The sequence below is a fragment of the Panthera pardus genome, unplaced genomic scaffold, assembly GCF_024362965.1.
Source record: "Panthera pardus isolate Hobbes unplaced genomic scaffold, ASM2436296v1 HiC_scaffold_6, whole genome shotgun sequence".
NCBI classification, from domain to species: domain Eukaryota; kingdom Metazoa; phylum Chordata; class Mammalia; order Carnivora; family Felidae; genus Panthera; species Panthera pardus.
In genome coordinates, this window is record NW_026526991.1 from 95804706 (window position 1) to 95819512 (window position 14807).

A 14807-nucleotide genomic window follows, 5' to 3' on the forward strand; every position below is an offset into this window, starting at 1 on the left:
ACTCCTAGAAAACAAACAGTAAGTAAGTCCTAATACTGTTACTTCTAAAGTGGAGCTACATAGACTGCCTGATACGCCCGTAATTTTTCTTAAGACAGTACTATTCCATACCCTTCAAGACTCACCTAGGTCCCTTTTGGTTTTCCTCTTGATTGTTGCAAACCTTCCCCATCCTCAGTGAACCGCTTTAGCTAATGCCCCCATCCCCAGAGTAGAGAATTCAGCCCCAGCGAATTGGTGAAATCAAGTATTCCCCGCACAGCCCTGCACCAGTTAAGACTTTTCCTTTCAAGCATCTAATCGGCATCCGCCACACATCCACAGCTCTTTCTCCAGTACCTATATCTGCAATCTGCATTTCTATTACTGAAATCTTGGAGCTCCATTTGAGGCTATTTCTATCCATGATCTAGAGGAAACAGAAATAGAGTCTAATTTCAAAGGAATGGAGTTTAATCCACCTACCCAAGACGGAAGCAGTAACGATCAGGGCAGGGTAACTAATTATTCTTGGGAATTTACAGTCAGCATGTGGCCAGAGACAGGGACAGTTTATATCTCTAAAATCCTACTCTACCTGCCTTCAGAAGGGACAAGAAGAAAGAACCCCCAGAAGACACATGGACGGTTCAGGCAACTGAACCAGAATCCTCCTACGGCAACAGGGAAATCAGTAACATCGAAGGTCCCCTGGTAACTTTCACCTCTGGAAAAACATAAAGATGAGGAGGTCAAAGCCACTCCTGTCAGAAGTTCCAAGCGTCTAAGCCACTGATAAAATTTAACTTAGGCATAAAGCAAAATGGGAGAAAATATCTTTTATTTGAGAATGGAGACTTTATCCTATTTGTATAGATTCAACCCAATCCGTGCTTTGTGATAATGGAGAGGACGTGAGGAGAAACCTAGGGAAGCTATTTCAAGCCAACATTACACTGAATCTTCATCATGCCGGTCAGCAAGGATTATGTAGCAACAGATGAAGTTGGCCATGGACCTTAATGGACAGGGGCCCTAATATGCCAAGAGAGAGACCGCAGAGATACTAATGGTTGGAAAATCCCAGGGGAGACAGTTGAGAGGAGACAGAAGAAATGGGAATATCATTTATTTCCCACTGTTCAAGTCTCTACTCAGAGAACTGACTGGTTCTCATCGGCTCTTAAGTTTAAATGGCTGTCTCACTTTGTCTGTCATACTCTTTCAATATGGGGCCTAGAACAGTGCTGGGCATCTCTGGGTTCACACAAATAGCCCACAGGACCAAGTAGGGACCACCAATTGCCAACGACTGCCAAACATCAACTTCAGAATTCCAAAGACAGAGAAAGCCCTCCCTTCCCCATCCCCCCGGGATCACAGGCATTTTGTCAGAGCTTCTGCTGGAGGAACTGCCTTAAATGTACAAGGAGCGCACGGCATGAAATGCAAAGTGAAAGAAAAGGTCAATAGACCTCTGGTTATATATTTTTTTTTTTTTAAAAAAGACATCTATAAATAGCTGCATTTATTGAAGCTGCTTCCTTATCAGGAAGCATGGAGCTAGGAATTAACGTCTGCCTGCATCGGAAATTCTTTCAGACAGCGAGCCCAAAAAGGAAATTTCCCTTCCAAAGCATCCTGGCTGTTCGGTTGTGGGCTGTTTTTTCTCTTCAAGCTGTTTGAAAGAGCTAAGCAGGGCCCTGATACAGCCTCACGTGCTGCTGGAAAAGGAGAAAGCCTTTAAGCATTTGAATGTGAATGGTGAAGGCACCCAAAAGAAGGCTTGGAGGGTGGGGGGCGGAGGACAAGATACAAAATGCTGGTGGCTGGCCATCTTTGTTGGGAGTCATTATCGCTTTGTCAGATTCTGACTGAGAATTAAATCTTCCCCGTGTCCTTGCCTCAACTCTGCTGGTGATGTCACAACACGTCACAGGCAGCTGCGTGAGGAGAGGCCATTTTTGGAATACTGATAACGGCAAAGGACACGGGAGGACTTGCTGGGTTTTAGAAGAAGGGTAGGACAGGCCGCGGAAGGAGACCTACAGATTTGGGCATGGCCAGTGAAGAAAAACCATTCCAGACAGACGTGCAGATAGGGTTTGGGTAGGAAAGTGCCCGAGAGTGGAACTGAGCTCCTGGAAATCCTAGAGACGTTAGAAAAGAAAGCTGGTTTCCAGTGTGACTGATGGAAAATCGGTCCCGATGCTATACAGACAGAACTCTAGGCCCTCTCTTTAGTGAAACAAACAAGGACATACATGCTTCTCTTTGCCCTTAAAAATGAGGAAGCCACCTCCTAAACAGGCTATTTACCAGCTTTGGGAACTGAAACAGAGTTCTTGTGAGTTACTGGCCACTGTTTGCTGGGCACCATGGTAGGTGCTCCCCGTGAGTTAGCTCTGATCCTTACAGGAAACTCTCATGAGTAGGTATCTTAGAAATTTGAGTTATAGGCTAAATCATCTCTAACAGAGAGAGGGAGCCCTGGAATCCAAGCCCACTCAGTTCTTTCTTGACTTGAACCCACGTCCTTTCTATTACCATGCCCTTTCCTTTGGAAACACCAAAAACGCAGTGAGACCTATTCCCAGGAGGCCATTCCTGGTGAAATGCCAGGGAATGTGGGAATGTGGTTGGGCCCCACTCCTGGAGCTGGCCCTCTGAGGCCTTCACGGGCAGCTCTGTTGCAGACAGAAACTGAACGTCAACCTGCGCTCACAAGAGAGGGAGGAGGGAGGAACAGTAGAGATGGGTGGGCAAGACAGGAGTGAATTATTCACAGTAACAGCCTCTGGTTCCTGGTGGAAGCCGACGTGTTGAGGTTCAGTGCAAATTAATGGTCAAGTGCATTACCAGAGCCCAAGTGCTCCCAGTCCCCCGCGCCCACGGCCACCCAGACTCCAACAGTCAGAGGTGCCTGTATTTTCATGTCCACAAGACTCTGTCATTCTGTGTTCTCCTAAGAAGCCTAACTGATGACTTCCAAGGTAGACATCACATTCGGCTCCTCACAGGCTTGTGTTAATCTGGACAATTCGGTGGACCTCCTGAACCACAGTCATCCCATCAATAAAACAGAATCCGTAACACCTACCTCAAAGGCTGGTACATGATTAAATGAGATAACATATATGAGCACATGCTGTGGCTCATAACAATATAAAATACTAGCCACGATTCCATTTAATTCTCATTTTTGTGTCTTCTTAGGGAACAAAATTAACTTGCAAGCATATAAAATTGTGGGTTGCTCCAGCTAATTAGAAAAGAGAGGCAGTGCATCTCTTTTCACTATCCCGGTTCTAATATAGCCTTGCTCGCCATGTGACTATCTTCAACTCAGTTACTCTGCTGAGAAGGCAAAATCACCAAGTGGGTGAGCAGCGAGGTAACGTTTCCAAAGGAAGGCATTAAATTAAATTATTAAACACACACAAGTAGGAGTAGTAATGTAAGAATTTTGAAAGATTCACAAGGAAAGGAAGTAGAGCCAAGGGACTATTTCTGGTGTTCCGATTCTAGAAAACTCTGAGCGGCTATTATGGCTATTTATTAACCCACAGCATCATAAACCGTAACCCTATTAAAAATGATGAATGAGTCCTCGGTTCCGACTTTTAAATACCAGTTCGCAGGGATTTTAGAAGGCCCACCTGACCCTGCAAAATTTTGCAAGGTCTTTGGGCAAAGAGCATCATGTCAACCTGTGATCAGATGGGATTCTATCAACTAAATCCAAAATGATCATGTAAAAAGGAATTTAAAGGAAAGAAAAGACATGTAGTGATTTAAATTCTGCTGACAGATCTGAAGCATACTTTCCTGGAATCAGATAGGCAGCCCCCAGCATCACTGTTTGAGGCTGAGAGGTTCACAGGGTGGGCACCACCTCATGAGGCACCTCTGGCTGCCCCCTCAACACCCACACTCCCCCCAGGCACTTAGAGAAAAGCAGGTCTTCGGGCAGACAAATGAGACAAAGTCTCGCCCTCACAACAGGAGGCCCCTGGTGAGAATGAGGCCACGGCCTTCACTGCTTAGAGAGTCAAGAGTGAGCTCCTCCAGCTACTCTGGGGGGCCTTCGATCCTTTTTGTGTTTTCAAGGAACCTTAAGAGGCTTAGACTCCCTTTAAGGAGTAGAACTTTGTGTCTTTCACCCAACCTGTTACAATTGTTGTATTTCAGCTCTTCTACCCTCAAGCTTAAAAACTAAGTCAGTATCCTCTGTGGAAGGGGGGTGGGGTGGAGGGGGAAAGAAGCCCTTTCTATCTTCTCAATAAACATCCTTGTGTTTGCTCTCCTAGTAGAACAGGGTGGTTCCAGGAACCTGTGTTGGCAGGTACCAGCCTGCACATGTGGGCAGTGAGGAGGCCAGACCAGGACAGCATGGGGCTGGCCCTTCTCCCCTTCGCTCACCTCCTTTCCTAGGCCCAGAGTACCCCACCTGGCCCTATCAAGCCCTCTTTAATCACCACTTAACACTTTGCTCCATTTACCATTTGTTTTTATCACAGGCCGGTAGAAGGCATTACTTTCTACTTCTCAATCGCTTGCTAATTTGTCACACGCCTTCCGTTTGGGCATATAGCTCTGCCTTTGCAGAACAAAATGGTGAGAAACCCTCAGTATGAGAATCTTAAACATTATCACCCCTACTTTCCCTCCAACCAGGAAAGGCTATATTTTGACTGCAGAATGGAAAGAGAAAAAGAAAGAGTTAAGAGAGAAGGTTTTTCTGCAGATCAATGAGGACAAATGGTGAAAAGAAGCTACTTTGACGCATACCAGTCTGGTGAGTATCTCTTTAAAACAAGCAGCTAAAAATGCTTTCAACCTAGCAATACCATAAATGTCCTGCTGCTTTCTTGGCTTCCAGATTCTTCCCCGTACTTTCCATGAGCATTCCATTGGGAATTGTCTGGAATCCCAGATTAAAACAGCAATAACCCAATTCCCTTGCTAGAATATTTATTTTCTTTTAGGTTTGGAAACCCAGCTGGGATGCATCTTCCAGTATACGGCACAGCCTCAACCATCCTAGGGGCTACATGAGAGCTTTCTCAAACAGCTCAATGGGCAGCCGAATCCTGGAACAGGAGAGTGGGGCAGGCGGCTCAGACTCATGTGGAAAGCCCCAGCTGAGGACAAACAACAAAAGCCTGGGAACCTCCATTTGCACAGGATTCATTCCAGATGTCGGAACCAACAGGGCTCATGCAGATTACCCAGAAGGTTTCTAGAGTCAGGCTGCCAGACAGAAGGCATTGCCCTGACCTGAATCCATATTCTATCAACTGATTATATCCTAAAGTCAGCTACAATCCTAGATATGATAATCCTAGATGTGATAATCTATGTGGGGATCCATCCATCCCTCCATCCACCCATCCGAGGGAGATAAGCAAACTATTCAACAATTCACTGACCGGTTAGAAGATTCCAGCCATAAACCATTCTGGCCACTACAGCCACACGGGTGAATCCTGGCTAAGTGTCAAGCCCGAATTCATCCATCTCTGCAAAAACTATGTATTGAACACACTTACATAGTGGCACAACAGGTAAGAGCCTGGCTCTGGGGTCAGACAGAACTGAGTTTGAATCCTGACTCTCTCTCTTACTAACTGTGTGACTTTGGCAGGTTAACGTAAGTTCTCTAATCCCTAAATTCCTTATGTCTGACATGGGTAGAAAAAGAAGATCTACCTTACAAGTGCTGCTGGGAGGAATTAAATAAAATAATTTACATAAAGCACTTCACACAGTGCCTGGTCCAGGGTTATCCTATGACAAATATTAGCTATTACAATTGTGTGCTAGGCACAGGGAGTGGCCCAGTAGTGGCCCCTGAGGAAACCGTCTACTCCAGAACAGCGTTGGCATGGAAGAGACAGGTCCAAGTGTGGAGAAAGAGTCCTTCAGTGAGATCATGATATGTTAAAGGTAAGAGGGCCAGGAAACCGTCTCTTGTCCCATCACCATCTTGTATGGCAGAACTGGGTACTATCATGCCTGACTCACATTCCAACAGCTCGTTTTAACAGCAGAACTAGTTAAGAATTAAGATCCTCCGGTTCGGTGTGTGTCTTAGCTGGTTTTGCCATGGTTACTACTTGTGGGGCGAGAGCCCCGTGTGGTAAAAGAGCTTACAAGAGCAAAGGCATCCAGAGGTGAACCAACAGTTGGGGCCTTCTTGGGGCAGATGTCTCGAAGCCAAGGGATGAAAAGCTATGAAAGAAACTTCAGCCCGTTTGGGACGAGGACTCACACATTTTTTTTTTTTTTTTCCCTCTGTACCAGATGTGAAGCTCTCAAAGGGCAAGGAGTTTGGTCTGCTTCGTTGATTTCTGTATCCCTGGCATCCAGGAGAGTGTTTGGTGCAGCACAGTGTTGAATAAATAAACAAATGAGATTAGATGGTAAGAGTGTTCTGCAAGGCATGACCATGTTCGATGTGGAAGCGAATGTTCCCGAAGCGAATATACTACTGGCCACCAGACAGCTTCCGGAGGAAAAGATGTTATTCCCTGACTGTGGTTCCTTTTCCAGTCCTGTCTACTCTACTGGTGCCACAACATTCCAGTTTACCAGGGACAATGGTGCCTGCAGTCGTGACCCGGGCACTACAGTCCGCATCTCATCTTGTGGAGAAGACGGTAGAGTGCAACTGTGCCCTTTACCTCCTTGCCCAAGCGAAGCTGGAATGTCCTGCCTGTGACTCGTAGCGACTTTGTAAATACCGTCGGACACGGCAAGCCAGAGGAGGGGACGGATTCTCACGGCCCTCAAGTCCTCGCCAGAAGCCCGGCAAGCGTCCTCACCGGAGGAGAAGGAATAAGCCAGCAATATTCCCCCAGGATTTCCCAGCAACACAGTCACCTGATTCCCTGAATTATCACAGGGAGAGGGAAGAGAAGCCTGCATCCTCTGTCTCCTTTTGTTCTCCACTTTCAGCAAGCAACCTTCTGGCTTCTGAGGAGAGACGGGATGAGAGGAGGCGAACATCCCGGGGAGCGTTACCATGCCAGAAAGAGATGGCAAGCACAACCGTGCGTGCCACCACGGAAGTCTGAGGCATCAGCTAGGGAAGGGCCAAGGTGACCCCCCGTGCTTCCTACAACCTGGACTTGGGCCCTCAGGGCAATATTCAAGCCAGGAAACCTGGCATTTTCTTGGACACTGTGATCAGGGTGGGAATCAGGTGACTCATTCTCCCCAGCTGCCCCATCACACTGTATCATCTAGAGGCTGGGTGACAGCACAGGAAAGGAAGACAAAAAGGAAATGACAGGTGTCGGCTGCTTTGGAGACTGGCCCCAACAGCACAAGTGTGTTGGTGCCGATACTCTGCCAAGCTACAGATAGGGAGCTGGTAGAGGCAAGGGGAAGAGGTGACCTGAGAGAGAGAGAGGTGGAAGGACCACAAAGACTGCAGCCGTGGAGGCAATGCAGGCACAAGAGAAGCAGGAGAGGGGAGCAAAAGAAAGGACAGGAGTGAGAGGCCCTATCTGGGCAGTAAAACGAAGGAAAGAAAAGCATTCAGCATGAAACAAAAAAAAAAAAAAAAAAAGGAAAAAAAATGGCGGGAAGGCCCTCCCTGTAAAGAAAGGAAGAGCACACAGCCTAAAAGCAAAGCAGGGAGGGAGTCTGACTCAGAAACTGCCCAAAATTTAGGGCCTACGAAAATCCTAGAGGAGTTACGGGTGAACTCAGGAAGAGAAGCAAACTTTCCAAAAACGTTCACTTTGCCTCTTAGGAGATGTAGTTGACCTTGCTACATGGTGCACACTTCCAGATTTGGGGGTAACGTGTCAACAAGGGACAGGAGTCTCAAGCTTTTCGAAGCCATCAATGCGGGGGGAGAGGGGTAAAAGACCGCGAAGCAGCTTCTCACGGTGGACATCAGGAGTGCCACCCATCTCAGAGCTTGCCAATCTCCTGCCTGAAGCCCCGTCCCCGCGCAGGCAACCACTCCCCTCTCAGTCAGTCTGTCCTTCTGGCCGTAGGGCGGTCTGTCCTCCCTCCCACCCCCGCGCGCATGCGCGCCAACACTCACGCAGGTGCGCGGGCAGGCGGATCGAGTCGTCCTCCATCCTGAGCGCTCGGGGCACTGGAACATGAAGCGGAGTCGAGGACGCGTAACTCGGCACCGGGCTCTCGGGAGGTGTATATGAAATTCGTTCCTGCTGTTAACAAGAAGGGCAGGAAGAGGGGAGGGGGAAGAAGACAATGAAAGCTTGGAACTGACTTAGGTGTGAAAACAGCGCGCGGGGTGGGGGGCAAAAGGGAGAGGGGGCATCTGAGCACTGGCCAACCAGGCTTCACATCATTCCCGCTCGCCCTCTTTCCAGACACTTCAGTTGTCTTCCAGATCCCCAGCATTTGGGGTTTGTAACAAGGTTGTGGAAAGGCTTAACACAGGGCTTCTCCTTTGGACTCAGGTCAATGGGTGTCTGTTTCCCCTCCCCTCTGTACTAGAGGTTTGTTCAAGTCAAGAGGGGAGACAAGGCTGAGGAAATGAAACCGTATGTCCAAGAGAATGGCTTTAAAGACTACTGTCAAAAATTACTTGTCCAAGTCACATAATTAATGTCACCCATACATTAAAACCACGTTTCCTCTTCTCTGGCAATATCCCCGGTTCCTAATGCAAATATGATTCTGTACTCAGATCCAATGAGAGGTGAGCTCAAAGTGATGGCTTGTAAACTCCAGATTTAGTTAATAAATCTACAAACAAGATTTTTCTATGGCCTACCTATCCCATTAGAAACCAAAAATATCCAATGTTTTTTTCCTTCATAGCAGGGAACTATCTGCAACATTAACAGTATCTCCTTGTCCCTTCATTTTCCATCTTAGACACATGCTTCTTTCCTTCTGAAGTATTTCAGAGCTCATTCAAGAATTGTCTGCATTTAAGGAAAGTGCTGTTTAATTGAAGGTACTTAATTCAACTGACAACTGCAGACCCACTGTTTAAATTCAAACAGGCAGTGTTTGTTAGATCAATTAAAACAACTGGATGGGATGAGAAGGATTATTACTAGCTTCAAATTAAAACAGCAAATAATGACAAGGAACCAACTATCATGTTCAGCTAGACAAGCAGTACAATTTGCATCTCAAATCTATATACCAACTACTTTGACTTAAAGTCCATACATAAATAAACATAACTTCCATTCGTTTCTGTGGTTCAACTGGGCAAAGCAAAGTGGGACATACAAGGTCCAAAAATAAGTTCGGGGGAAAGATCAGGAAGATGCCATTATGAAAACAAGAATCAGGAGCAAAAGAAAAATTGCAGATGAAAATAAAGCAAAGTGGGTGTTTATGTTTTGGAAAGACAGTTCTCTAACATTTTATACTTCATCAAATGTGCAAAAGGGAAGCAGGGGAGTCCCCCTGGCTGTATAACCAAATTAAAGCTTTTCTTCTGCTCAGAGCCTGGAAAGTTTGGTGGTTGTGGTAGGAAGTTTCAATTTTAAATGAATATATACATATTTCTGTAATTTCCGAATGGAATTGCTATACCTTCCCTGAGGCATCCTCTACCAGCAAAAAGGGCACTTGGAGTATTTCCGTTTAAACATACATCCTAAAGTTTCCTGGTGAATTTCTTAATTAAAGGCAGGCGTATACACCCTAGATTTCATTTCTGTATCAATCATGATGTCCTATGAAAGGTCACCCAGAGGCAAAACCTTCAACTTCACTTTTATTGAACTTTACCAACCATCATGCATATTTTGAGCAACTCTAGCTTAAGGATGAGTTATAACTTTTGGTGTTTAGTTTGGGGTTCAAGGGGTGAAAGAGTCAAAGACATAAACACACCTTTGGGAAACATACAATCTGTTTAGGGGGTTTTCAAAGAGAGATAGGCTTTTTAAACATTTTAAACGCAGTCTGTTTTTCTAGTTTAACACACTTCAACCCTCAAAAAAAAAAAAAAAAAAAACCAGTCCCAATATATGTCTAGATATCTTATCTGCCGTTAAATTTATTCCCAGAAATAGCTTTGTTTTGTTAGGGTTTTTGCAGAAGTGAAACTGTTGATGAAGAAAACATTGTGCAGCCAAAGAGTTTTCAAATGGCATGGCACGAGTGCGAGAAAAAAAAGGAAGACGGCATTTCATAACACGATGACTATCTCTTAAAGCAAGGAGAAACTCACCAGATCCTGCAACTGGTCCCTGTGAGTGAGAGGCCACGTCATCCCAGCTCCCTCACCCCTCACCAAACCCATCAAAGTCAAAAAGGGGAGAAACCAGGCCTCAGAGCAGATTTTACTTGGTTTCTTGGGAAATCTAGTGCTAGCCTACTGATATGAGTCAAGCTAGGTATCACCTTTCAAGTGTATATATTTTGATTTGCTAAATTATCACCGTTGTACCTTCTCAAGAGGCAGCCCCCGGTGTGTGTGTGCGTGCATCTGAGTGGTTGCCTGTCCTTACTGCTATACTGAAAAGCCACACTTCAGTGTTTGCCCTGGGATTTTATAACACCCCCACGTCCAAACAATTCTAGACGGAGACAGCTTCTAGATTCTCATTCCAGACGACGGTTTCTACTCAGCAATATTGCAACACCCTAAGCTTGGGACGGGAAGCTCTTTTTAAAAGATTGAACGAAGATACCTGCCAGCAGCGGGAGAGGGTATTGACCAAGAGGGGGGTTGCAGCAAAATGCACTTCTAGGGCCTTGAGCATTTTGCTAGCAGCCATTATACACCTACCCTGACCCTGAGTTCAGCAGCCAGTAGGGCCCTGAAGGGACCCAAGAAAGGACATTGCCCAGTATGTGGGCTCCTTTCCTAACAGAATGAAACACACACCTGGAAATCTCACACTGCAGGCTTTATCTCTCTTTTTGTTAATTTCTAGGGCAATTCACATGGTTCATATTTTTTCATCTATTCCCATAACCATACACTTAACCTCTACAAGGCATAACCAGCAGACTATCAGCAATTAGAAATAGGAAACAAACACCACTATCTCAGACGGAGACATCTAGACCGAGAGGCTTAAGGAGACTAACATCCAATTTCTCAAATAAAAGAAACCTCTTTATCCTCACAACTGCTTCTGTGGTCCGACCCCAACAAAGAGAAGGGGAGTACACATGTAGAGCTCAGTCACCTCAAAAGCAAATTGTCAGTCGGGTGAAAACCAGAGGTGTTTTATTTTAACATTACAGAGGGGATAACGATTTTTCCCAAGAGGATTATAACCACTGCTCTAATTAAATTAAAATGCTACAGACAGTGATATTAATGCATTCAAGTGTTGTACGGGATAAAATGAATGCAACATTAATGCATTCATGTTGACGGAGGTCAACGATGTGACTGAAAAGGCCGTGATGTGGTTACATTATTGTTTAGATGCTAAAAAAAAATAAAGAAAACGTGCTGCTCTCAAATGTGCAGACACAACCTATCAAACCAACCTGCAGAAACAAAAGGGAAGCACTGCCATTTCTAAGACCAATTGTAAAACCTAAGGGGGGGCAGGGGGCAGCACAAAGCTCTGAAAAGAGAAAGAAGGCTAAAAATAGTTTTAGGCAAGGGATGAAATGTAAATTTCACCAACCATTATAGAAAGCTTTTCTTTTCTTCTTTTTCTTCTTTTTTTTTTCTTTTAATTTAAATGGAATATGGAGTAAGGTTGCTGGAAGCATTTAACTACCGAAACCAAAATGAGGTCTATTCCCTGTCCTCCTTCCTCCCCAAACCATGAAGGGCCAATGAAGGGTACCCATTGGATTCTGCTCATTTTTAAATCAAGTGCTTAGGGAACGTGTGACTATCACGTAAAATAAGCTTAAACATTTTATGCTCCGTAGAATGGTATTTCTCCTCCCCTCTCTCCTCCCCTAACCACCCCCTACCATGGCTGCATACTACAGAAAAGTCAAAAAAATGAATCTTCTTATTACCAGAAAAGTCTTCCCTTTTCAAAATTATTCAATGTAGAGCTTCTATAAATCACAGGGATCCCCCTGATGCATTTATACATTTGTTTTCACACCATTAGTTCTTTAAAGAGGCTGAAGGTTGACACACTTAGAGCCTGTTGCCAATTAAATATTAACTTTCTGGAAATAAAGATAAAGCGTTTCTGGAATTGAGAAGAATAGAAACAAAGTTTGGTTGTACTTGCAAAGAGATGGTTTACCGGTAATTTTACAGATTCCTCTAAGGCTGAGATGTCCCCAATTTAGGAAGTGTTTCCCCAAATAGGCCCCATCCCCATTATGAATGCCAGATTACCCCAAGGATGGTTTCTGAAGCCCAGGTCAGGTTCTCAGGAGGAAGAGTGTCATGGAAACAGAGTGGTGACCATTTCGCCGGGAAATGTGGTAAAAATTCTACAGCTGCCCTTTTCGTCCTGTTGCACTTTGATGTCCCTTCCCTGCACTCTAACTGGCAACTCAGACAATGGAAAACAACAGGCACCCGAGATACGGTGGGCACCTGGTAATATTCCCTATTTTGAGGGAAGGATCTCTTTTTCACCCTGCAGGTTTTTGGGAAAGCTGCCTGGGAAAGCTGATGCTTGTACTACAGTTTGTCTTCTAGAGACTGAAGGGAAGAAATGTCTCCAGTGGGAAGTTATTTACTGAGATTCACTAAACTGAAGTCTGAACACACAATTATTTAAGTACACTCTTCTGGCTGTGAAATGATTCAAGGCAGTGGCTATAGCTTACATTAAATAAGCTTTCATTAACAGGCGAGATCTATATACATCACCCAAAACCTGAACAAGACAGAAATTGGAGCTGCACAGTTTTTGAGGTTTTTGGTGCCGGGGGTACAAACAGACACGCACAAGAACCCGAACGAACACACTCTCGAATGCCAATTCCTTTCACTTGAAAAACTACACTGAAGGGGCGCCTGGGTGGCTCAGTGGGTTAAGTGTCCAACTTTGGCTCAGGTCATGATCTCGCCGTCTGTGAGTTCAAGCCTCGCATCGGGTTCTATGCTAACAGCTCAGAGCCTGGAGCCTGCTTTGGATTCTGTATCTCCCTCTCTCTCTCTGCCCCTCCCCTGCTCGCACTGTCTCTCTCACTCTCTCAAAAATAAATAAATAAATATTTTTAAAAAATATTAAAAATAAAATATAAAAATAAAAATTAATATATTTATAATATAAATATATAAATATAAAAATAAAATATTAAAAATATATAATAAATAAATATTTAAAATTTTTATATAAATATAAAAAATTATATAAATATAATATTTATAATAGTATAAATATAAAATATAAATATAAAAATAAAATATTAAAAAATATTAAAAATAAATAAATATTTAAAAATTTTTTAAAGGAAAAACTACATTGAACATTTTGTCCACCCCAAAATTCAGCCAGGTCAACTTCAAGAACCCGGGAAAAGATGCAAACGCCAGTCTTCTTTTCTAGATATACACTGCACCAAGAGCCGCAGGCCATGACATTTTTGGCATTTCCCCAGAAAGAAGCAGTATACCTTAGGATCTGAGATATACCTTGGGATCTGAGGTATTCAAGCATCAACTCTGAAGCAGAAATCCAGCTCCATCAAACCCCAGCTGTGAAGTTGTGATGCTCTCTTTCCATCCCATCGAGGTTCCAGAAGACATCTGTACCAGCAGCCTGAGCAGGCCTTCCTCTTAGCGTCCAGCTCCTCTCCTGAGCACCCTCTGAGTGCCACTAGATTTGTACAGCCCAACTGGTCTTTGGCTTTTAACACACTTGCGGTAGTTTCAGAGGTGGGTGGGTAATGGGACTACTCTGTGCAAATGAGAATAGGTGGAACTATGCGCTTGGCCCCCCTCCTTTCTTGTCACCCAGATGCCCATTCAGCCCTTGGAAAGGGGTGAGGGAGCGTGTGCCCGACGAACCACACACATACTGACGGGGAGATCTTCCTGGGAGCCTGGCTTTACTGGTCTAAGGAGGGCTCTTCCTTTGGACATTTGAGAAGAGGGGTTCGAGACCTGAAATACGCAGATTCCTGTGTATTTCCTCCTGAAACAGCCCCTGGTCCTCACCTTCCCTGCCTAAAATCAGAAGAAAGCATCCATGTCTGTCAATCAGACACAATGTAGTCAAAACATTGTAAGCTTTCCTTTTACCCAGAACTATGTTCTCGGTGGACAGCAAGATAAATAAAAAAGAAGTGTGAGCGATAGGCCCTGTAGTCTAATATTGCTGTAAAAGGTCATTAGGGTATTTTTCTCCCTATGGTTATTATGAAATACTTCATCATCCCTCTAGGGTCCACTAAGACCCAGCGCCTGTACTAGGCATTATGAATTCTGCCACCATAAGTCCTAGAATTTCCAAGATGGTCCCAACATTTAAAATTCAGTATCACTTTACAGAATAAATACTTAACACCCCTCAGAACATATGTGCCAATCTCAGCTGGAAGATATTCACTGCAACCATCAGGAAAGGGAGCTAGCATTCAGGGAACACTTGGAATGTGCTTCCCATGAAAGCTTCAGTTTATTTCAGACTCACAATAACCCTGCAAGGAGGGCACGATCATCTCCATTCCACATGAGGAATCTGACCTGAAGATCGCAGGGGTTAAGCAAGCCGTTCAAGTTCCCAGCTCATGAGGAGAAATAAGATATTACATTTAAGAAGCACTGCCCATCAACGGTGGCTTCAGAATTTATGGGGAATCCCAAAAGATAAGTCCAAGCTTGTATAGAATCATTGCGGCTTTGGAATATTTCATTGCTTTGTGCCCTTGCTCCTCACAGAATTGCATGGGGTTCCTGAAGGTCACTCAACAGAGTCACCTAA

At 44.6% G+C, this 14807-nt stretch overlaps 1 protein-coding gene across 4 annotated transcripts in view; it reads right to left on the reverse strand.

The window, feature by feature from the left end:
* ETV6 (ETS variant transcription factor 6) overlaps positions 1-14807 on the reverse strand; it is a 248801-nt gene that overhangs the window by 142640 nt on the left and 91354 nt on the right. For 2 of the 4 annotated variants that reach the window (XM_053894836.1, XM_053894834.1), the window contains exon 2: positions 8042-8171. The exons of 1 other annotated variant lie outside the window; for it this stretch is intronic. In XM_053894836.1, coding sequence (XP_053750811.1) covers positions 8042-8171 — 130 coding nt within the window. The remainder of the gene's footprint in view (positions 1-8041; positions 8172-14807) is intronic. One more of the 4 variants, XM_053894835.1, reaches the window with a different exon arrangement.